Raw genomic sequence first — 25,277 nt, forward strand, 5'->3', positions numbered from 1 at the left:
AAGCGAACACGAGCAAATGCGTTTTACCTACCCTAGAGTTTATGAGCAAAAAGAACACATGCACCAAACAGCTAGGCCCTAGGAAAGTTCTCACAGTGATGGTGAACCACAGGTAGCTATATAGCCCTTCGGTCTGTGGGGAGAGGACAGGTGGCTATACCTCCTCTACCTACCTTTCCTTAGCCCTCTAATCAGTCATAAGTAGACCAACTGGGAGAAGAAACCTGAGCCAAACGGGTATCCAACCGATTCGTAAAGGCGCCTCCAGCCTCTAAGACCGGGGCTTTAACCCTTGGCACACCAAGTGATCCTGCCGTGACTACAACAACTTATATTTACTTATTCTTGATTTCAAATGTGCTCCTCATCAACGTGAGATAAATATTATTAATTACACTTATAAAACATTCTTTTAAACAAACATAACAGAAAATTTAAACGTTAAATTAATTGTCTGTGAGAAACACAGTCAGACCAGCACAACTGAGACGTTTGCTATGAGTGTAGCAATAGCAACACTTGCTGCACCAGTGAAATGATATCACTGGCTGTACACGGATATTAAACTGTATGTAATCGGGTAGAAAATGTGCACATTGTATTGCTAAAAATTGTATAATCAGTTTTTCATGTAAAAATATATATAGACTCTTATGGGAGAAGTTTACAAATTTTATTGGCTTACGGTTGAAATAAACAAAATATTTATTGCTAAAATTGCTTGTATCACCGACATATAGCTTTAGAAACCCCATCAACTAATTTGAGCAAAAACAGTTGAAAAATTTCTTTAAAAATGGGATTTTCTTGGTAAACAACCCTGACGACGTAGACTTGGTAGGTTAAGGGTAAAACACTCGGGTACCCACCCGACTCGTACAAGGGAGACAGTCAGGCTGTGAGTAGCGTCCCTTGACTGTGCGGGAAATTACAAATGGCGACGTGAGCAGACGAGGATGATGTGAGCACGATGTGAGTAGACGAGGACGACGTGAGCAGACGAGGATGATGTGAGCACGATGTGAGTAGACGAGGACGATGTGAGCAGACGGGGGCGACGTCAGCAGACGAGGACGGACTGCTTATCTTTAGCTTATGAGTTATGACAGAAATCACACCTCACCCACTCTTGTACGTAAATAAATGACTTACCTTTTGAGATGCGAACCCGCGTACATTTCACATTTTCACAAAGTTGTCTAGTGAATGATTGAAAGATATCACAGGAATTATCATAAACTTTATGATAAAGTTAGCGAACTGGATCGCAGCCAACTTTGGCATCCTCCGTGCATATGCCTATTCTACACACTTGTCGTTGATTCCTTGATTAACAGACCTGTGGATTTTTGGAAATGAAATAGTTTGAACTTTACAATAAAAGTAATGAAAATCGCCTTCCCTGAGCTTTCCCAGCAAAGCCACAGGATCGGAGGCCATCATGCCTAAAGGGTTACATAGAACCCGACTAGTTCAATTGTATTCACATCTAACAGTCTTTAAAAAAAAAAAAATTTAAAGCATGAGACTTACAAATGATAGAGTAAAATGTTCTTGCAAAATACAGTAACTAAGTAAAAACTACATCACATTACCAACGGCTGGTGCAGTATAAGTCCATCAAAACTAAGATGTTTTAATCATCATGTAGATGTCAGAAGATGACTGATTCTACCTACTCAATGACCCCACCAGTCTCCCCATACCAGTATGGTATGGACTTGGAGATAACTGAAACAGAAACATCTGCATCAGTTAAAACAGGTAAGAAGCTTGAACAATATCTAGTCAGTAGATACTGTCTGATGGCATGTATTATGCTCTCATATCGTACAAAATTAGTTTCCTTTTCTGTTAGGGGAGGGTCTGGTGGCGCAACAGTTAATGCCTGTCACCAATACAGTGAAGGTTGAATGTCTTGGGTTCAGCTCTTATTTTGGGCACCATGTTCTTTCTCTGCATATTGCATCTGTTTACAGGACTGGCTGCATTGCTGTGATATAGCTTTAGTTGCTCGCCTGGTTTTTAGGAGACACTCGTGAGATAAACTTTATAGTGATTAGCCACATCTTCAAAAAAAAAAAATGAGCTGTTTACATAATAAGACTTTCATACTCAGCTCCAAACTTTTGATGTTTTAAATAGTGGATGAATAATTAAGAGAGTCCTTGCTGTGCTGTTGTCTTGCCCAACAAGGCAGTGTTGATAGAAAAGAGTAGATGTCACACCTTTTTAAGCCTCCGTTATCATGTGTATTTTATGTTTTGTGTACCTGTACATTATAGAATAAAATTTAGTAAAGGCAATTAAAAAGTCAAACAATCTTTTCCTGTGCTACCAGTTAAATTTTAGCATTTAAATTATGTTGAATTTTAGATCATTTTAATGGTAAATTTGTAATATTTACTTGATAAGCATTACTAAGGTCGACTCAGCATTATGGTAAAGTTTGTTTGGGGACTAGTTTCCCTTCTGACATTTCTGACTTTGTTTTGTGTAACATTCTAAACACTGAAACTGTCAGTTTTAGAGTTAAAGTTTTATGATTTTTTTTTTACATCATGTATCATTCTTATCAATAAGAAACTTTTAAGAAATATACATGTAAGAACACATAGACACAATTTTGCTGGTAGGAAACAACTCATTTCTACTGGTGGAAGCAGCATATTTCTGCTGTGGAGGCGAGGCATATCCTGGCAGAGAGCCACACCTGTATGAACATTTTTCTTTCCACAAAAATGGTGTCATAAAATCTGGCGCTCTTGACCGGTGAGATTGCATCAAGAGGGTGTTGTCTGTGTTTACTTGTTGCTGTTTCATACTGGTGCATGTGCATATTGTTTGAGCATATGGACATATACATGTGTGCATGTTTGTGTTCAGTGTGAGGTTTCTACCAAGCAACGTGTGCATGTTTGTGTTTAGTTAGATATATCTGCCGATGAACATGTGATCATGATTCTGTGTTCAGTGAGAAGTATTTTCCAGTGAATTCATGTGAGCAAATATGTGTTCACAAAGAGGTATCTGCTAAGGAAGAAATGTCGTGTATCCTCACCGTTTGTTAGCTGTTACTTGTAGAGCAATCCTTCCTGGGAATTATGTGTGCCACCCAAATTCATTTAAATTTTAGCAGGTCGTGAGTAGTAAATCTAAAAGTAAATTTATTAATTTAACCAAATTTATTCACCTCTTATTATCACTGTTTAAATAATTTCTATACATTTTTAGTATTATGTAGCTTTCTCATCATGTGAATGGAGAATATAATTTACACATGAGATTTTTAATATAGTATAGGTCGGCTTTGTTTAGTTTACTGTTTATGGATAAAGATGTCCCCTAGGATTATAACCAAATAGGAAAAAAATGTTTGCATTTGTGAAACTGCTTATTCTTTTGTTTCTTTTTTATTTTCAAAAGGCTGATGCCACCACAACCAAATCAAGAAGGGTTTGAGCCATCCCTTACACTGTTTGGCTTCACTTTCTTTTACCTGGCTTTGGAGGAGGAAGAAGAAAGAGACAGGCTGTTCATGTTAGCTCGGTAATAATTTATGTACAGTGATGTTTATAGCCAAAAACACTGCACAGTATTTGGCAACACTTCTTTTATCATTGATTTGTGACTTGAATTTATCAGTAAAGATGGACATTGTAGTAAACATTTCTGTGCGTGAATTCTAAGAAATACCCAAAGTTGCACAATCTGACAAATTACGTACCGATTCTGCTGTGCTGAAGCTGAGAGTGTATGTGGAGTAATAGCTACCTTTCTTTGGAACCTGTCTGGCTGGTCTTCGCTTGCTCCACATACACTTGAGTTAAATACATTTTCTGCATTTAACCAGACTTTGTGAACAACAATTATTCTGGTTTGATTGATGCGTGTTATTACATTTTAGCATGACTCTTTACATCCATTATCGTCTTTTGAGTTTCATCAGTTTCTCTTCACTGGTATGCACATCTCAAGTTAAATAACCTGTTGACAGAGTTAACAGGACTTGTTGGTTGTCACTTTATGTTCCTGCTCATACTGCGTTCAGTCTCCAGCTCTGAGATTGACCAGGGCTTTATATTTTTAACTACTCAGCTTCTTACATTGCATATCTTGTGCACTGGAGCAGGACTTCGTAATATTTTTTGCCGCAAGAAACATTTCCAGTTTGGGATTCTTCTTTTTTTCAGGCAAGCAATCAGGGATGTGAGAAATGTCAACGATCAAGGTACTCTTTTTGAAATTAATGGCTTGGCAGATAGTCATTACAAACGTATGAAATTTAAATAATTTGAATTTGAAAATTTTGTTTGAGGTTTTGCATTTTTACTTCAGAATTCATATGTACCTGAGAGCCATCAGTATTGTCACACAGCATTCTGACTGGAATCTTGCTTGCCATTCATTACAGTTATTGGAATGCAGAATTCTGATTGGAATCTTGCTTATGCAATAGTTATGTAACAGATGTAAGAAAAAGTTGACTTCCAATGCATTTTCTTTAATATAAAATAGATCAGTATAAACAATGCTTGGTTGTCAACATTTTCCTTTGTTCTCACTTTTTCAAGACAGTGCCAAGAAGGTGTCAAAACGGCAAGAGCTGATAAAGTTTTTACTCTATGTGAAGGACTTCATAAAAAGGCGAGCCAAGTTACACATGCTGCAAGCAGCACCTGCCATATTACTGTCTACAAATCTGATGATTCTTAAGTCCTTTGTCATGTTACTGTCTACATATCTGATAATTCTAAAGTCATCAACCAACTGATATGTACTTACGACTTGGTTTTATAAATAGAGGGGTGGGCATTTGTGCATGGAAATGATGACAATAGCACCGACAGGTTTGACTTTCTGCTTTCTTTGTCTGTTAATTATAATGGAAATTATAACAACAGCACTGACACAAACTTCACTGTCAGGTTTCTTTATCTGTTAATTATAATCAGAAATATTTTATTTCATGATAAGACCTGTGCCAATCAGCTAAATGTATATGCAAATATTATTAACAATTTCTTATTTTAAAACATTGCAGACTCTGCAAATCTGAACATGGCTGAAAAAAATTCACTTGTTTCTCTCTGTTGTACATTAGATTCCTACCAGAAAATGGAAGTAGTCGCTGGCATATTGTTCGTCAGTTGGTGAGAAAGCTTCATCTTCTACTTCACATTGGCAAACTTTCAGACCAGCCCTCAGAGTGCTCTCTCATTCAAGTAAGTTTGAATGAGTATGCATGCATTCATGCTGTACAAGCAGGTAAACTTGTGTGTGCATTCATGCATGTCAGTAAAAGCAGGTAAACTTGTGTGTGGGTGCTGGTAAACATTTGCATATCTGTCAACAAGAGGATATAAAAAGAAACCCTGACCTTTACAGTGGACTAGATGTGATATAAGGCATCTACATAAATGAAAGGTGGGGCCAACATGGAGCCCTTTGAACTCGTGAAAATCAAAGATAATGCATCTGGACTGGGTTTGTTTTGTTTGTTTGTTTTTTTTGAATGTGACACTGAAGAGGAGGTGGTCATAAAAGTGATATTAAATGTTACCACGCATTGCACATTATTACATGCTCCATCAGCTTTTGTTACCTTTCTATCTCCAGCAAGCCAGTATTCATCACATATTCCATCAGCATTTGGACATCTGCTGGTACATGTTAGAAATCCTTCACACCTTGACCACACAAGCTGGAACTGCAGGTAGTAAGCTGCTAAGTGTTTTTCACTTGTGATCAGCTGTTAAGTGTTTTTCACTTGTGGTTGGCTGTTAAGTATTCTTCAGTTATAATCAGCTGTTAAGTATTCTTCACTGGTATCTGCACATGGTCTCCAGTTATTTTCTATGCATATGTGTATGCCTTTGCCTGTATTTTGTAATCATGATACTATAACGGTGCAGATGTATTTGTATAACCATGATACTACAATGTGCAGATGTACATATTGCTGTTGGGCTGTAAGTTATGTGCCATAAAAGTCTTTAAAATGCTGACAGATGTGCTGGATGACATAAGGCTATGCCAGAAGCTTGGGGATTCAAAAGACAGTGGTATTCTGTCATCATTTGATCAGCTGGTTCAGTTTCTGCTCTTTGACCTTGTCTGTCTGGCTGTGCCTATTTTTGAGAAGGTAGGGTCTTGTGTTTCCTACTTCTTCCACGTTATGGCAGTCCAGCTTTTTCACCTGATGCTCTGCCTTGTCTTTCTGTCAAAAGTCTTTAACAGCTAGTTTTTGTATCATCAGCTTCAGCTGTTACTTCATGAAAATTATGATTGTCAAGTTTAAGTGAAGAGATTTTGTACTTAAAGAGAAAAATAGATAATTGATGAGGATGATGATTGATGGATGATGATAATGATAATTCACTCCGGCTGCTGATGTAAACAAATCTAAAGGTTTGTGAAGGCTACTCTTTCAGACCAAAGGCTGTCAAATGTTGGTAGTCTGCCTATGATCTGCAATTCGTGTTAGTACAAACATTCAGGTGGATTTTTCATGTAATTAATTTTGATGATATAGACATCTCATCTCATAGCTTGCATAAAATAAAGGAACAGAATGATTGATGTGGCAGTTGCACAGTCAAGAGTGGCTCCACTCCTCTCCCTTTCCTTGTGGATGTGTGCTAGAGATGTGGACACTAGTGCTTCGACTGACCACAATCAGGAAGGAGAAATATGGCACAGAAGTAGGTACACTGGAGTGACTTGCCCTGAATAAGTTCTGGAGTAATATTGCCTAACAAAACTGGAGTAAAATTGACTAAAAAAATGTCTTGCCTGGAATAAGTTTTGTCTGAAGAGAAGTGGCTTGCCTTGAATAAGTTTCACGGAAGTAAAATTAAATGGACTAAAGAGAAATGCATACTTCAGTAAAGGTTAGTGGTACCATGGTTACTTTCTGATTTGCAGATGCGCTTTCACTTACCACTTGCAGATTCCTTTTGCTAAGACCTTTCTGGTTTGTGTAATTAACTTGGGGTACAATGGTATTAACTATGATGAACTCTGCATGGTACCCTCACCGCACACTCTCATTGTTAAATAACTGGTTACTGATATTTTTAAGAAATAGTGTTTGTAATGAAAAAGAACTGTAAAAGATATTACAAACAGCTGTAAGTAGAATAAATATATACCTAAATATATGTCTAAACATAGGATAAAGTGAGTAATTTAGAATTAAGTCTCCTTCAGGTGATGTCATTCAAACCAGCAGACTTTGAATGGTTATTTTACCACCGCATGGTCACCTGTGAGTCACACAGAAGTCCTACATTGACCTGTTTATCCACAGTTACAAACTTGATTATCTAAATAGTTAGACTGTCCTTGTGGTGTTCCAGGCATGTGTTGTTATCATAGCCATCACCTCTGTTTGGGTAAAAACCTGAACACATCCAAGCCCCTACCTCCAGTGTTGCCTGGGAGACCACGTCTGCTTTTTGATCACCTTTCTCCCCAAAGTCAAGCTACTTCACTTTTCCTGGGTTCACAATTTGTAATAGAATCTTTCAACAAAATTCTTTACTATCATACTATGATATTAATAGCAAAATGATCCATTGATAGCTTCTTTTTTAGATGCTATGCTGGAACACCACTTTCCATGTCCATAAATCAAGGTGTGTTTGATTAGCCAGCCTGACAATAAATCAGGGTATTTGTGACTAACCGAGCGGCCCGGTGGCGCAACGGTTAGCGCTGTTAGCGCCTGTCACCAATACAGTGAAGGTTGGCTGCCCTGAGTTCATTTCTGGTCTCAGGCACGCTGTTATTTCTCTGCACGTGGCATCTGTTTACAGGGCTGGCCGCCCTCCGCCAAGGACGGTCCCAAGCCTGGCTGAAAAAGGAGCACCCCCACCCCGTAAAAACAAATCCTTGCTACTAAAACATCGACAACAGTTAAGACTGTAGTCGATGGCCTATGCCCCAGGAGGGGCGAAGGGCCTAAAAAAAAAAAAAAAAAAAAAAAATTGTGACTAACCAGACTAACAACAAATCAGGGTATCTGAGACATGCTAACCTTAAGCAAATCAGGGTATCTGAGACATGCTAACCTTAAGCAAATCAGGGTATCTGAGACATGCTAACCTTAAGCAAATCAGGGTATCTGAGACATGCTAACCTTAAGCAAAGCAGGGTATCTGACTTGCCAGCCTCACTGAGAACCTTCTGTACAATTGTGTCTGGGTGTCAAGAGTTGTCTGTTTTACAATGCTTACATAAACAATAGTTGTTTTTTTTTAAAAAAAACACATCGTTGGAAAGTACTTTAGAAGATGTCTGCAAGCTTGAATGTTAAGGAAGAGTTCATTATATATATCTTATATAATTAATATCTTATTGCCTTTATGTTGTAGTCGTAGCGGTCCTGTGGCGCAACGGTTAGCTCCTGTCACTAATACAGTGAAGGTTGGCTGCCCAGAGTTCATTTCTCGTCTCGGGCACGCTGTTCTTTCTCTGCACGTGGCATCTGTTTACAGGGCTGGCTACTTGCCGTAATATAGCCTTAGTTGCTGACACGGCGTAAAACACCAATCCCCCCCCCCCCTTTATGTTGTAGTCATTCTGGGTACAGCTACACCATATACTCCAGACTCTGTGGGACACTTGTGCTGAACCTGGAGATGGAGGAGAAAGTCAAGGTGAGATACTTTAAAGTATGTTGCAGATACTGCAGCAAATGTTATAACAAAGGTTGACAAAAGTCATGTAATAAGCTTCTGTAACAAACCTCTAGAAAATGACTGACAAGCAGCAAATCACTGACAAAACTCATGACAAAGATTGACAAAATGCTTTGGAAAGTGTGTGCTTTCGCAGAGATTGAAGATATCTACCTGAACCAGATTAAGATTTTTTGTGTCATGTGATGTGCTTACTGTTCACCGACAGTGACATCTTCATGTGATGTGCTGACTTCAAAGTAATATCTTCATGTTGATGTGCTGACTGTTCACAGACAGTAATATCTTCATGTTGAGCATCTCACAACAGCCATCATGTCCTGCCAGCTTCTGCTTGTGGCTCACCACTCATCTGGCTCATCTTACCTGCTTTGACAACAATGGCCTCATGCGTGATGCCGTAAGCTTTGACCTTCATGTGAAGTATTTTGTGGTTAACATAATGTGCTGCCTCCTCTGCTTACAATCTGTACAACTTGTTCACATTCCAAAACTGAAACCATTGTTTCTCAATATCTAATTATCAATTCATACAAATTGTATTTATGCAGTTCTGTTATATTTGTATATTGACATCAGAACTGTCCACTGGCAAGTTTTTGCCAAAATTTAATAGATTTCAGCCAAAAAAGTCATCTTTGGCAAAACATTTTTCTGCCAAAGCCAACATCATTATTCATTGTGAACCAAAAGAAAAAAGGAACGGTCTTTGCTGTAGATTAAAATTAATAGTTAAAGAAAATAGGATAAAGCATCCTTGGGTCACACCAGCCAGCTTTTGGGAAGCATTTTTAATGACTGATATAAATGGCAAACAAATTTATGAATCATAACATAATCATAGCAACATTACAATTCTGGCTACAATTTGTGTGTGTGTGTGTTCTTCTGTGTGTCTATTATTTCACTTTTTGAGTTGCTGTGTTTGTCAACTACATGGTCAACATCACAAGGATTTGGGCTGATTCTGATGCCTGTTCTTGTGTTGGTTCACATGTTAGCTGCTATTCCTTGAGGTGTTGCGCCAGTGATGGTGTTCTTGAGCTGTTAGTCCAGATTACAGATGTTCTTGAGGTGTTGGTCCACATGATAGATGATGTTCCAATTTGTTCAGTGTAAGCTGTTTATCTTGGGATTTTTATCTTGGTCTCATTACAATGTGATATATTTTGTCTACAGAGCCACAACTTAAACAATTTCTTTATTGTCGACATGTTGATGGAGAAAGTTTTACGGGTGAGTGACATCAAATTCTTTCAGTTATGAACGATTGGCTTGCTTTAAACTTTAGCATTGAATAAAGGGAACAATGCAAGCATTGTTGCCTAACATTCTGACATTTCTGTGTACAATGTCATTGCTGATTCTTGTGCCTTTTGCAATTTATTACATACTTTATTTCCATCATAAATTGTATTTCAGATTGTTTATACCTCACTTTATTTCAAGCATTGCTTAACCATAGACTAAGTGACTTGAATGTTGTCCACGCTTTTCAGACATCGCCAAAGGAAGAAACTTTGCGAGCCTGCTTGCGCTGCTGTGCATCTATCTCTAGTCTGTGGAGGCCAACCAGAAGTCTCATCACTACACTCTGGGAGTATTTCTCTCACAGACTGGTATGTCATGGCACTGATGTGTCAACTGTTAGACATCACATTAGCATCAGGAAAACAACTTTGTTTTACTCGTGTAGACACAAAGTCACATGGGGATATCATTTGTTGGGGACATCGTTAAAACAACAGGGGCCTGACAATAACTAGCTCCAGTCTTACTTGTGTCATCTCCTTAGAGTATGAACAAATATTTTCAGGTAAAAAAACCCCGTATATTCACTTTTTCTAAGAAACAGTATGAATACTGAATGACCTTGGAGCTACCTAAATCTCTTTCAAGCAACGCAATTGATAAGATTTACTGTCTTCTGCAAAATCTTCCTCAAAAATTAACTCTTCATGAGATATTAGATGTGCACTCCATTGCTCTCAGTTTCTACCATCCATGTTCTTCAACATGTATGAAACAATGTTCCTGCCTCATTGCCCATAAGAAAAAGATGTCTGCTGGCTGCATTCTATTGCTCCCAGTTTCAAAGTGAATTCAGTGCAAACTCAGCATCCTGTGTTACAAGTGTGTCAGTGGAGGTGCTGCCATCCCAAACCTATCTACCGGTCTCAGGTCCATTCAGCTGGAACAGCCTGCCACTCTGTGTTGGCCAGAAACCTACACTCTTTTCTTTCAGCATGGGTTTTTTTTTTTTCTTCAAAATTTTTTTCTCACATGCCATAGTGGGTTTTTTTTGTTTTTTTTGGTAAGTGTTCATACCTATGCGTATGAGTATTTGTATGCATGCACCTTGAATGGCCGTAGCAGGTCTGGGGACTTTAGAAATACTTTGTTATTATTAACTAGATCACACAGCAAAATAGTAACAATAATAATAATTGAATTTGTAAAGTGCATTTCCTGATGTTGATGCTGCACATTTAAGAGTACAAGCGAACTGACAGTCAATCACACAAGAAACTTAAGAGTCAGAAAAAACCATGACAAAAACAAGTGCATCTTGACACCACAGATTTCCGTAAGTGCATGGATGAAGAACTGTCACTAAAACATTGTGACACCACAGATTTCCAGAAGCTTGTAGATCTTGGTACTGTGGAGTAAATGTGATGCATAAGCTCTTCAACTCAACGACAGCATGCTATGTCACCAGTAGCCTATGGTCAAGGTCCTAACTGAATGCTTGTTTTTCTCCAGAATGAGCGATTCCAGCAGCAGGTGGCCAGTGTTGAAGGGCTTGCCATTTTCAAGTGAGAAATATTTGGCTTTCTTCCCAGGGAATTTACCCATGTGTTTGTCACATAATGACTACACTGATGTGTGTGCTAGCCTTGTGGGAGCAGATAATGTTTTTGTCAGATAATTACTGGAATCATGGCATGCGTACCGTTATTGTTTAGGAAAGTGGGTAACATGACTTAAAGACTGACTGATTTACCAGGTTAAGATCTTGTAACTCATCCCCTGGATAAACTGAAAAATAGTTTCTTCATTGCTTGTGCACATGAAACTCCTAAACTCTGAAATCCACTTAAAAATTATGCCTCATGTATTCCAAATGACTAATACCACTGAGAGAAGATATTTTAACTGATGGGTGATCATGATCTTGTAATTACATAACTTGACAAATATATAATGTACGTTTAAGAGTACCAGATTTCTTGTTGAAAAAGAAACTGTTTTTGATGCATATCTTACCTGCACAATAAGTATATATTGAAATAAATATTATTAGTACAGGACTTTGAAAATATCAAAGTAGTGTGTTAATGTTGTTACTGATTTACAGTAAAACGTCTTCAGCACTGCTGGAAAAATGTGAGAGACTTTGTTGTGGTGACTTGGATGGGTGAGTACAGTTCAGCAAACTTGTCTCATGCATGTACTTCATCTACGCTGTGCTGATACACAGATGTGTGTGCACACAAATACATATGCACACAAACAAACACCTAAAATTTCATCAAATTTATATTAATATTAGCTTGTTTAACATCTGATTTGTATCATCAAGAAAACTAAGCATGTTGTCTACCATGAGGTGACAAACCTGACTTAGCGACTGATGTCAGCTACACATTGTGAACTTTTGGGAATGAGCCTGTGATTTATAGAAATAGTGATTGGACTTTAGTACATGTCACATGCCATACATCAGACGTATATGATATGCTGTGTATCACTTATAAATCTGGTATGCCATAAGTCACCAGTATATTTGATTTATATTTGTACATCAATTATACATTTGGCATTTGCCTAAGTCAGATGTAAACTAGTGTACATAATATTTAATTGAGCTGACAAGACCTTGATAGGTCTAATTACAAAGACACTTTTGTGAAACATGTTGAGGACATCCAATATTTTAGCTTTTCTTTTGACTTGACATCAGCTGTGACTGGATGGAGCCTGTGTTTCTTCTCTTTTCAGCCTGGCACAGGAGACTAGCTTTTCTCTCTTTTTGCGGCTGTTAACAAGGCTGCTGAAAAGTAGTGAGGCCGAATGGAGGCAGATAAAGGGCAGGTAAACCTGGGTGTTAAAGACAATGTGAAATCGCTTTGCAAGGTCTGAGCTCGACTGAATTGAGGAACTGAAGCTTTCTAAAATCATGTATTTAATGGATAATTCTTCTTGCGTGCTTAACTCTTTACAGTTCAGTTGACTATTTATAGTTTAAAAGTCATGTTAATGTGGTGGTTGAGCAAGAAACTCAGAAGAGTTAAATATAAAAGCATCCAGAAGTTTGATCTCTCTGTAACTGTAGCTTTCTGAATCAGCAATGTGCTGGCAACTGACGGCTCCATATTCTGTGCTTTTCAAAGGATTTGATGTTTGATCATCTGAGTATTGAGGAACGTACATGTGGAATTCTTTATTTTGCCATTTGGGTTTGGAGAACATGTAGTATGCATGCTTTTTTCCATACCAGTAAAAGCCTAGGTTAAGTTTTGCCATGACTGCATGTGTATTGATGATGATGAATGATGATGATTATGATGCAGCGCATTTATCATCTTAATGAATATGCACACAAATACACACATGCAGGCATGTGCATGGTAACCCTGTACTTTAGCCACCGTGCCACTAACTGCCCTAGAATAGTCTTACCTGGACTGTATGTGCGTTTCAGGTTTTACTCAAAGTTTCACCAACGTCGCATGCAGGATCTGACAGAAACTGGTTTGCATAACCTGACTTGCCTTTTTCTTGTCCTAGCCTTGTGCGTGGATCCAGAGGAAGTGGTATGTCTAACACTGCCAAAATTTTCAGGTTACAAATTGTCTTATATACAGAGGTAGGGGTATGTTTTAGATTGCCAAAGCCTTCATGTTACAAATTGTTTCACTAGGGCGTAGTGATGTCAGCAATTTTGATACACATTTGAGGTTTTATACAATTCACTATCTTGATTTTAAATATGAAAAAGATTTTGCTGTATGACAAGCAGAACACTTCCCTATTTCCACAAGAAATGTCCCTCAGTCAGAATGTTGATCTGCTATTTGGACTTGAAATGTTTTGTTCTTAGAAATCATTATTTTCTGCAAGGTCTATAATTTTGAAATTTCCTGAATATGTCCCTCTTTGTTGTAGATGTTTATTAATGACATATACTATTACCATTCAGCTCACCACATTAGCAACGAAATTAATAATGATGTCACACGTAGCAACAAGGAGCAGGTCAGCTGTCAGTCTGAAGACGTTGCAATGTAAACAAGATTAGAAATCATGATATTATTGCTATGTTGTAGAACGTTTGAGCTACATCTAGTTCCTTCTAAATCGTCAATGGTGCTTCCACTTCTTATAGCTGGGATCATTTTGCAGAGGTAGGCTTGGTCATTACTAAGGAACAGATGTATTGTCCCACTGCGGTGCCCAGTGTTCAAAGCTGTGCAGTCAGCTCCAACTGCCATCATTTTGTCTAATCCCCCTTTCTTCAGTTGCACTGGGAATGCTATCGACAAACACTTTCTTTCATTCAATCTTCCCTAGCTTGTTTTCTGTTCATAATTGCTGTCACCTTTCTATCAATTGTACCAATTTGCATTTTTCAAGTGGTTCTCTGGTCCATCAAAAATTGACACTCGCTTGTGGTACTTTTATGTCTCTATCAAATTTGCATGCACCAAGGTCCTCACATTGGCAAGGAGCAGTGTAAAGCAAACTAACATCCAACTTGCAACTGAGTTTAAAGTTCAGTCAAGGGAAGTTCTGAAATGTGGGGGGAGGGGAAGAAATTGGTGTTTTATGCCGTGCCAACAACTAAGGTTATATCACGGCAAGACAGACAGCCCTGTAAACATATGCCACATGCAGAGAAAGAACAGCGTGCCTGAGACAAGGGATGAACCCTGGGCAGCCAACCTTTACTGTATTGATGATAGGCGCTAACCGTTGCACCACTTGACCGCCCCGAAGGAAGTTCTGACAATGGACTACCAAAGATACTATGGCTAGAAGCCAGCCTTGACTTTAGGCTACTCATATTGTTGTACAACAACCAACAGTTTTCTTCTTATTCCTTTATGCCCCCAGTGGAGCATAGGGCCACAACTACACCACGTCATCTTGTAACGTTTCATGCTGTAAATATTCTGAGGATGTACCATGCTGTAAATGTCAGTCTGTATTGTGTCATCCTGTGGACGTACCTTGCTGTAAATATCAACCTGTACTGTATCATCCTGTGGACGTACCTTGCTGTAAATGTCAACCTGTACTGTATCATCCTGTGGACGTACCTTGCTGTAAATGTCAACCTGTACTGTATCATCCTGTGGACGTACCTTGCTGTAAATGTCAACCTGTACTGTATCATCCTGTGGACGTACCTTGCTGTAAATGTCAACCTGTACTGTATCATCCTTTGGACGTACCTTGCTGTAAATGTCAACCTGTACTGTATCATCCTGTGGACGTACCTTGCTTTAAATATCAACCTGTACTGTATCATCCTGTGGACGTACCTTGCTGTAAATACCAGATAGTTTTTTAGTGTTTGTTTTTTTAAAAGCTGAATTATTTTTAAATAATCAATCATATTTTGTATAAATTTGAAGTCCGTCTCATGTTTCAGGCTTTGAAACTGAGTAACCTCTATGACATGCTAGATCCTGCGACATGGCGTTTCAGCCTGAGGGTGCGAATATGGTGCGGGGCTTTGGCCATGATTGAGCAGCTGGTTAAAGCCAACCATGACATCAGTGTTCTGGCTGAGAAGATGGCATTCTCCTTTAATACACTGTGCAGGTAACGCTCCACCTTATGTACATGAATATAAGAGTATGAGACAGGCTTTTTTAATACTTTTTCATTAATAATTTTGATGTGTCTATATGCAGAAAGTGTTGTGGCCCTATACTTCTCGAGGAGTAACAAGCAATAAACTAAAACTAAACTATATGCAGAAAGTTGTACAGACTTTGAGTGTTGACCATATTGGTATTGATACATTTCTGACACATGATGTCATAATCCTTTAGATGTGATCATTGCCTTATTATAACAAACCTTTCATGAGCAATCACTTGTTTATTTGTGTTGATTGATGGGCTGGAGATGTCTGTTAGCATCCATGCTGCATTGACAGTGTGGTGCTGATCACCTGGTTTTTCAGACAGCTCTCTGAGGGCAAGCTTGACTACACTCAGCGACAAGAAGCTTCAGGTCTGGTGGCCATGTACCTGCATGGTGTGCAAGCAATTGTGGATCACTCACACCTCAAGGGAGCTGAATATTTATTTATAGGTGAATTCATAGAAAATTCATATTTATTTTTATTTATTTCTATTATTCATAGGACGTCATATATATGTGAGTAAGCCTGACATTGTATAGGCTTGATATCACACCTGGCCTTGCAGCAGAGCAAACTACTTACTAGACATCATAAGTGAGCAAGATATAGGACGTAATGTGTGTAGTGGGATGATGGCTGAAGCCTATGATGAAAAAAAAGTCGTTACTCATGGAAAACCATACGCTATGAACTGAGTGTCACTCTCTGATTTTTAGCTTCAGCAACGGGAAAAATGCTTCTCCACTTTATTTATATACACATATGGCTTTCTCTCAGTGAAATGTTTTCCTCCATTGTCCTGGACTTACCTGGAGTCAGTATGGAGTCAGCATGATCGAGATGTTTGTGGGGTCAGCATGATACAGGTGTCTAGGGGTCAAGGGGTCAACATAATACAGGTGTCAGCATGGCTTTGGCAAAAAAAGTAAAGTAACATTGTGTAACATCATCTCCTTAGACAATCATACTCATAACATCTTCCTGAACAGGTGAGGGGATCAGGCTTACTTTAGAGAATGGCAATGAAAGTGAAGTTCGAAACATGCTGACAACACTGGACACCATAGCTGCACGGCTGAGGTGAGAGAGAAAGTGCTTATGTTAGATTATAAATTGTATTTGATTTCTCTCTTTAAGGTCACAGTCTGCTGGTACTCCATAAAGGCAACAAAAGTGTTAAAAAAGTACACAAAAGCAAAATGACTTTCATGTTTTGGTACCAGAAAACAATGGACACCAAATTTTATATATACATAGGTTTATTATGCCCAGGCACACACACACCTTTTTGTGTGAGAATTTCTTGTGTGAAATGTTCAAGATATAATGGAATGTTCCAGATACAAAATGCAAGACTACAGTTCTTATCCACTCTTTACCATACAAACTCCTACAATATGCACAGGCACAGTTTTTTTTTACGTATCTTTCTTTTATAGGAGAAGTCACCAACAAGCTAAGCAATTCTCTACATGACCCTATCTATAGTAGGTAGCTGAGATTTAGGAAGAATGTTAAGTGAGATGGAATATGAAGAAGAAGCTGAATATTGTGTGACCTATGGCCTTAAAGCACTCATCCATAAAAATAAAGGCATGTGGTGTTCTTCCTTACACTTCATGAAGCTATGTGGCATTTGTCCTGATAATAAAGTCTTATAATTTGCTAATATTTAATATTTAATAAAGCTTTGTGCTACTCTTGCTGATAATAAAACCAGCACACACATTGCTTGATGCAGGTATGTCACAGATCACTTGAGAGACGAACAAGCAAACGAGAGAGTCAGTCATCATCAACACCAGCAAGGTCAGTACTGTAATCAGATGTAATCTCATACAGTCACATGCAGTCTTATGTAAAGCTACTTAATATCAGTCTTATGTTCAAAGCTACTCAGTCTCAAACTGCAGTTTACCTTCCTGAGAATGCTGTGGGGAGAGGGGAAGTGGTCAGCCATCCTGGTGACGATACCTTTGGGAAAATGAGTGAACAGATTGTAGCAAAGTCTGGACCCCATGGCTGCTTGTGTATTGTCTCTTGCTAAGTGCACAGAGTTGTTACCTTCATACAAAGTTGCTGATAGTTCTCAGAAGCAAGAGTTTGAATTGTGATAGCTGGCCAGACATCAGTAGATGCCATCACAGACATACAGGATGTAAATTAGAGACCAGAGGTAGTTGACAGTCATAGCTGATGGACAAGTTACATCACATAAACAAGGGGATCTCTGGTGGATCGACAAGCTATGTCATATAAACAAGTGGCTCGGGTGGACGACAAACTATACTGTGCACTATGCGTAATGTGGACTGTGGATAGAGTTGATAAGCTATACTATGCAAAGAAGTTGAAGAAAATGTCAGATGCTGTCACTGATATTTTGGAATCTCCTTTCATCATGTGGTCTTGCGCGGTGTATGTTGGTGGCAAGCCACTCCATCTCACGCAAGTGTGTAAAATAAGATAAGACGTTATCATAATTTGTTATGGTGGCAAGTCAATGCATTTCAGATGAGTTTATAAAATAAGATAAGACTTTATTTATCTCAGAGAACAATTAGTAGCTAAGCAGCTAATAAAATACAACCTTTGTAACATTTGTCTTTGTCATACAATTTTAGCACATAGGTTTCACTTCTGTGTGTTTTGTTGCAGACTTAGCTGACAGGCTTTGGCAGTTTGTCTTTCCATTTGTGTGTAACCATGCCTGCACCTTGACCCCTCCCTTGTGCCTAGCTGACCTGGCAGTGACTTTGACACACCTTTCACAGACTTTGTGAGTTCTGAGTTTTAGCAGGTCTTTGCACATGAATATGCATTTACCTATATGAACTCACGTGTAATACATGTGCATGTGAATGCAAGTTTGCAGACATGCATATAAATCTGTTAGGTTGAACACATGTGTAACTGAGGGTGGATTTCTATAAATATGAAATGGCATGATATAGATTTTGTGTGAGGCACAAATACTTGGGGCATGTGGCCAGCTGCTTGCATCATTGTCACATTGCATAGGCAGGTAGGACAAAGGGGAACGATTGAACTTTATTAATTATAGTTGTAAAGGTGAGAGCTGAGATAATGAATGTCATTAATGTACAAATGGAAAGTGTGGTGCTCAGACACTTGACACATTTGTTTTTGCAGTCCACCACCACTCTTCACATGTCCTGAAGGAACTGTCAGCATATTCAAACAGTTTGCACTCGGTGATACTGTGGCTGTCAGGTTAGTTGAACTGTTGCATCAAGATATTTTATAAATAAAAGCTCAAAAGTTCCTTGGATGAGGGCATCTTATAGAGGACACCAGGTCCTTAGCTTAGAGAGCCTCTTAGGAAAGACGCCAGTTTTCTGCGTGAGGCTATCTTACAGAGGACACCAGTTATCTGTGTGAGAGTTAGAGAGGACACTGGTTACCTGTATGAGAGTATTTTAAAACACGACTTCCTTGTATGGGAGTACGCTTAGATGAGGGGGTTCTAGACAGAACACGTTCCAGTACCTGTAAGAATTCTCAAGAGAACGCCATTTCAGAGGTAGCTCTTATACACCAAGAGGTGTCAAAATGCTCAATGTATCTTGTCACACCATATGTTGAATATGTGTCAATATATTGAATGTGTCTTGTTACAGCATTGTCTGTCACTACCTGGTGCAGGTGCTAGGAGAACCAGCTATCCGTGATTTTGTCCTTTCGTCATCTCAGCAATCATCTGCCCCATCAGCAGCAACACAAGCATCAAGGAGTCTGCTGCAGAAGGATGTGATCAGAGCTTGGTTTCGCTGTGTCATGTTGATGTCAGAAACATCGTCATCATTGCAAGAACTGACTCAGTGAGTATTTTATGTCATTGTGTGAAGCAATCAAGTTGATTTAATTAAAATATATTCGTTGTTTCCTTTTTGAGCTTTATCAGTGTTCAATTTGCTGAACAGTCTTTTGATTTTAAAGACATGGTGTCTACTATATTTGTTTTGGTATAATGTATAGATCAGTTAAGGGAGTTGCATTCACTTTGTCAGTCAATATTTTGGAAAATTCTACTACAGAAAATGTACAACTTTCCAGACAGGTCCTAATGTTGCTGGAGGATATTTTGCTGTTGGCATCTAGTGACTACAGTTCTCAACATAATCACGGTACAACTTCCCTGACACCTGCTGTTATCAGGGATTGTTTTACTGTCGACATTTAGTGACCAATGGTTACCATAATTCACTATTCACTGTCATCTGGGACGTTAGACTGTCAACAATTAGTGACCAGCCATTGATGTAATTCTTCATTCAACTTTTCCAGGCAGGTCCTGCTGTTACCAGAGGTTATTTCGCTGTCGGCAGCTAGTGACATTGGTGCCCACAACCTGCTGCTTGGTTCATGCCCAGCCACGTGGAGAACTTTCCTGAAAAGTGTAGGCCACTTCTTCAGAAATGCCAAGGTCAGTTGTTATTTGTAGTATTAGTTCAGCAGATTTGTGGGAAAGAGGTGGATGAAAATGCCAGAGGAATCGTATCTAACCCCATATTTCTTGTTGTGGCCCTAGGGTTTGCTAGAGAAAAGACAGGCCAGAGACCAAGTGTCTCCATACTTCCAGGACGTGGCACAACACGCTGCACCATTGCTGCGCACCCTGGCACCAGCCAGTACCCTGCTGCACATGTTTCGTGTGGTAGGGCACTTAGTGAAGTACTGTGCACCTGCTCTTTACCTCCAGGTATGCCAACTGTCAGAATGTCACAGTGTGAAAGGGACAGTGACAGCGGCTGATGACTGCACCCACAAAAAGACCAATGAATAGCTTGAGCATCTATGTGTTTGTGTACATTTGTGATGGTACTATTTGTACTTGTATGTGATAGATTTTATTGTTGATTGATGGGCTGTGATAGTCTGTCTAGAGATTATTTGTACTTGTATATTATAGATTTTACTCTCCATTGTAATGTGATAGTCCAAGCCATGTCCCTTACCGACGATCATCAAGACCTTCCTGTTGCCTCTTCCTGTCTACAACAGAGACAAGCCCCTCCACCCCAGCTACTCAGCTGCAGTGAAAGAGACGCTACATTTGGTGAGTCTCTATCTTTTGATAATATCTTTATTGGTAAGAACTGAAAGATGTATGAGACAGTGGTGGGGTCAAGATGTGATAATAAAGCCTCTCTACTAGAGACCTGCAGATTGAGTGGTTGTATAGCTATTTCCCTTCTGGGGACATCATAATTCATGTTTAAAACCTGGAGTGCTTTTTTTCTCTTTCTCCTCTCCCCCACTTCTCCGTTGTCTCCTCTCTGTCCAGCCTTTCTTTCTCTCCCTTTCTTTATGCTGTGTCTCTCTTTTGTTCTCTTTGTCTAAGACTAAGGATGAACAGTGAAACCTGTCAGTGAGACAAAATTGTTTGGACATATGACATATGACACTGCAGCAACGTGTCAGCCTCTCATAATTCATGCATAATGTTATGCCTCATTTTGTAATGCATTCTCTTTGGGAAGGTATATTGGATTCCTCTGCTATGATTATTAGGTCAAATTGTCTGTCAAACTTCTTCTCACACAGAACACCATTTTTATGAAAGAAAAGCTTTAGTGGATCTAGTGACCACATCTTTTTGTTTGCCATTTCATTTTCTTTCCTCAGTTCATTGAAGGTCTGGGAAAGATGGAGCACAATCGTCTGCCTGATGTGCAGCGACACCTTCGTGATATCGTGACTAACTACCTCTTTCGTTTTCCTTTGGTGAGAATCTACTTGTTCTGCAGCTTCTTGTATTTTTCAAATGCCAATCATATCTAAATCATTTGGTGCAACTGTATATTTTAAGTAAATTGCAACCAGGCAAGTTGTATGCATTAATATGTAACCGAGGGGTGGGGCAGTTGTGTTATGGTGTTGTGACATCTGCCCCTTTCCCACATTCTAGTTACATGGGTCCGACCTTTCACTGATCTGTGACTGTGACCTTGCTGGACTTGCTAGGTGTGCGCCCACATGATGTCAACCCTGTCTTGTACCACACCGCAGATCCATCAAGTTGCTTGACCTATAACCCTCTGTAAAAATAACACCATGCAGCTCTGTCATCTGCAAAACAGTCTCTGAAAAAAAAACAACTTAGCACACTACCAGCCGGCAAGCCTCCCTACAAAAGTTTTATGTATTTAGAATATTGGTTTAACTTATGGTGTGTGTATAAAATTGACCTCTATATAATATTGGTATATATTTTGACTGTAGGTTGTTATAAGTTTACATATATGAATAATTTTTGTTAAAAAATATACTCAGAGCCTTGCTTTTTTTGTATGTTTCAGACTCTGACAGATTTAGACCTACACCCAGTCCTGGTGAGTCTCACTTTGACTCTTCTCTTTCTGCTTGCCATTTGTTTACAAGTAGTACTAGTAGTTGTTTACAAGTAGTACTAGTAGTTGTTTACGAGTGGTACTAGTAGTTCTTTACGAGCAGTACTAGTAGTTGTTTATGAGCAGTACTAGTAGTTGTTTATAAGCAGTACTAGTAGTTGTTTACAAGTAGTACTAGTAGTTGTTTATGAGCAGTACTGGTATTTGAGACATGTGGGCTTGCAGGTGCATCAGGTAGCATCAGTCTAGTTATATCCTGCTTGCTCAATAGTCTTATCAGCTAACATCAACATGTTCATTTTCTTGCTCCAGAGAGTTATCAGGAAACTGCAAACACAGCCACTAGCAGCGGATCGTATCAACTTCGTGAATTTTCTCTCCAGCCTTGTGTGTGGCCTACTGAAAAGTAGCGGCAACCCATCTCATGCCAGGACACTGGAGACTGTCAGTAAATGGTCGGCACAGAGTCAGCAACAAGCAGCCAGTGTTAGCAAGCCAGCTCATACCGGGACACTGGAGACTTGACAGTAAACAGTCTCCAGAGACAGAGACAGCAACAAACACCCAGTGTCAGCAAGACATGGCAGTGATCACTTCTCATCAGCTTGTGATGCAGACAGATCCCAGATGCTGACTTCAAGAGACACCACCAGGTGGCGTGAGAACGTCTGCGATTGACTGTATAGACTGTGACAGCTAATGATATCGTATAGCGTCCTCTAAGTCATATTTTGTGCTGGATAAGCTGTGACAGCTAGTGATATATAGCATCCTCTAATATTTTATAATGCCAGTGGCACCAGCATGTCAGTGACAAGTGTCATGAAACAGGTGACATTGGTGACCTTGAAAAGATGCTGGATGATTTTGATGGCTGATATCAGTAACAGTGCAGTTTTCGTTATACTAGTCTTGCTGACATCAGTAATGGGAAGCAGAAACAAGACTTCATAGTGAACGTGTGCAGACATGCGTGTGAAAACTCAAACATTTTATTGGGGTTAGGCTATGACAGTTTCTCAAAGTGAGCCTTCTTCACTACGCACATAAATATAGATACACACACACACACGCCCCCTAGAGGTATTAAATCACACAATAATTATGCTGTAACTTGTGTTGCTGTACACAGGTGGTGACACTGCATGTCTCTGGCTGTTTCCACCCTTCAGCTAAAACGTTTATGTAAGACCCAGCTAGCTGCATAGTGTCACCTGCAGTTTCACTGGAGGATAGGACACACACGATTTTCTATTCCCAGGTTCAAACATACTTGAAACAAAGAGTTACTGGTACTTTTATCACCCATAGGTATTTTGAGGTATTTTTTAAATATCTAGATTTAAGATCACTGTATGTTTGATTGTCTGGGAATGTGTCAAAGTTTGTTTACATTATGCAGAGCCAAATTTGAATGGCCTTCATGTAGCAGCTTGCCAGAATTTTATTTAGGAAGGGAGTGGTTTTTTTCCAGTCAGGGCCAGGCAAACCTTGAACCAGAAACCTTCTCCACAGTGCAGCACACTAATCACCACAAAATCCATCATGGTCTTCAAATTCCCTCCTTTGTGTGACTGACAGCAACTGTCAGTATCATCTGCATGAGGCATCGTTGTATGGCCTGCAGTAGCTGTGTTTGACACTGATGTACAGTGCTGTCAGTCACAAGTCTCAGAATGTGCTAGTGTACATAATTATCTTGTTGTTTGTCACAGTTCTTAAAATGTGTGACTCATGCTGTACGCTGAACTGTACCACATTCAGCTTTGATTTTATATAAGTTGATGTACCATGGATATTTTTGCAGCTGATAGTGAGTGTAAAGCTTGTACAGCACCATCCAGGAATCTTGAGATCACAATACATAGGCCACATAAGTGGTCTTAGATACCAGTGGATTTTGTTTGTTAAAAGTTGATTTAAACCTTATTATTGGACTGCTTTACTGGTGTCACAGTCTAGTCAAGACTGTTGGCTCATTGAAAGCTTGTATACACTACATGCTTATTAAAGCGCAGCAGTCTCTGCTCAGTGACTCATATCAGAATCTACAGACAGGAGGACGCTGTCACATTATATGAGGGGAATATTCATGAGCTAGCTATGACAACAATCTCTATGTCGACAATCTTCTAACTATGTCTGATCATGTCAGTTCTGTAGTCAAGGCATGTTATTTTCATATCCGCACACTTGGACGACTCCGACCCAGTCTTAATAAGAAGACTGCAAATGCAGTTGCTGTGTCTCTCATCGGTTGTACATTAGACTATGCCAACAGCTGCCTCTGGGGGATTTCAAAGAGTGAGTTGTCGAGGCTACAGCGAGTACAAAATACGGCTGCGAGGATAGTTGCAGGAAAGAAAACAACTGACCGCATTACTCCAGTACTTCGTGACCTACATTGGCTTCCTGTGGAGAAGAGAATTGAGCACAAATTGTTAACCTTAACCTATGGCTGTCTTCACGACCTTGCACCTGTCTATCTACAAGAACTCATTTGCTGTTACCAACCCCAGCGGAACCTTCGTTCAGCAGCACACTTCAGACTTGAACGACCGAGTGTTCAGTCAGGGAATGCTAATAAGAAGACTGCGGGTTTCAGATCCTTCTCCAATGTAGCCCCGCTTTTGTGGAACTCGCTTCCCCTCTCGACCAAGGAGTCTGCTAGTCTTGCATCTTTCAAGAAAAATCTTAAGACTCACTTGTTTAAACTTTTTTGAAGTTTTCATTTGACCTGCAGTTTGGTGGCTGCTGGGATCACCGCGCATTGAGCGCATCTTTGTGATGCGGATACTAGCGCACTACAAAACTACATCATCATCATCATCATCATCATCATCATCACAGGGTCCTTATGGGACAAGTAGCTGTTCTTTATTATACATGTACAGCTTCTTTATATGACAGGTGTTTATACCCCTTCATACTCACCTGTACAGTGTACTTGTGTGACAAGTGGTTGGACCTCACACTGCCCATGTGTGACAGCAGTGCCTGACTTGCTGCTGTGTGGCCTGTGGATGCCCTGTACTGTCTGTACCAACACATGCACCAAAACACCTGTTTTAGCAAAGTTCAGTGCAACATGGTTATTTTCAAAACACCCAAGTGAAGTTAAAGATTTAGTGAGGGGACAAGGTTTTGGGGTGGGGTTTTTTGGTTTCTTTTTGTTGTTTGTTTGTTTTTTGGGTTTTGTTTGTTTTTTTGCAATGACTTGATATAGCAAATGACTGTGGTTATGGATTGTTCTTCGGTGCTTGTGATGTGTCATTTCATACAATAGAAATCTTCCACTATTGGCTTTTGTCTCCT

General features: G+C 39.4%; 1 protein-coding gene across 4 annotated transcripts; it reads left to right on the forward strand.

The window, feature by feature from the left end:
- The first annotated feature begins 920 nt into the window (after positions 1–920).
- On the forward strand, positions 921–23,855 carry LOC112566720 (protein MMS22-like). 4 transcript variants are annotated; one of them, XM_025243054.1, is made up of 31 exons: positions 921–1,021; positions 1,652–1,764; positions 2,637–2,772; positions 3,427–3,549; positions 4,194–4,231; positions 4,575–4,647; positions 5,105–5,225; positions 5,620–5,716; positions 6,012–6,145; positions 6,591–6,704; positions 8,582–8,663; positions 8,981–9,105; positions 9,885–9,941; positions 10,205–10,324; positions 11,472–11,524; positions 12,067–12,126; positions 12,711–12,803; positions 13,414–13,525; positions 15,367–15,539; positions 15,907–16,037; positions 16,578–16,668; positions 17,330–17,397; positions 18,247–18,367; positions 18,742–18,822; positions 19,230–19,430; positions 19,897–20,035; positions 20,141–20,311; positions 20,549–20,668; positions 21,238–21,336; positions 21,912–21,944; positions 22,275–23,855. In XM_025243054.1, exons 2-31 carry the CDS (start codon positions 1,662–1,664, stop codon positions 22,485–22,487), a joined length of 3,282 nt encoding a protein of 1,093 aa, XP_025098839.1. In that variant the 5' UTR covers positions 921–1,021; positions 1,652–1,661; the 3' UTR covers positions 22,488–23,855. The 4 variants fall into 4 exon arrangements, 3 of the variants coding, with proteins under 3 accessions (XP_025098839.1, XP_025098840.1, XP_025098838.1); XM_025243055.1 differs by having other exon boundaries at positions 921–972; XM_025243053.1 differs by having other exon boundaries at positions 1,014–1,131.
- The last annotated feature ends 1,422 nt before the right edge of the window (positions 23,856–25,277 follow it).

The sequence above is a fragment of the Pomacea canaliculata genome, linkage group LG6, assembly GCF_003073045.1.
Source record: "Pomacea canaliculata isolate SZHN2017 linkage group LG6, ASM307304v1, whole genome shotgun sequence".
In the NCBI taxonomy this organism is placed as follows: Eukaryota; Metazoa; Mollusca; class Gastropoda; order Architaenioglossa; family Ampullariidae; genus Pomacea; species Pomacea canaliculata.

What these genes read in the sequence shown, in the direction of transcription:
- LOC112566720 (XM_025243053.1), top strand. Translation starts at nt 1,103, where the DNA reads ATGACAGAAATCACACCTCACCCACTCTT. An exon ending in ATCACACCTCACCCACTCTT is followed by an intron (nt 1,132 to 1,651) that starts GTACGTAAATAA and finishes ATCATCATGTAG; the next exon opens with ATGTCAGAAGATGACTGATT. An exon ending in CACCTGCTCTTTACCTCCAG is followed by an intron (nt 20,312 to 20,548) that starts GTATGCCAACTG and finishes GTAATGTGATAG; the next exon opens with TCCAAGCCATGTCCCTTACC.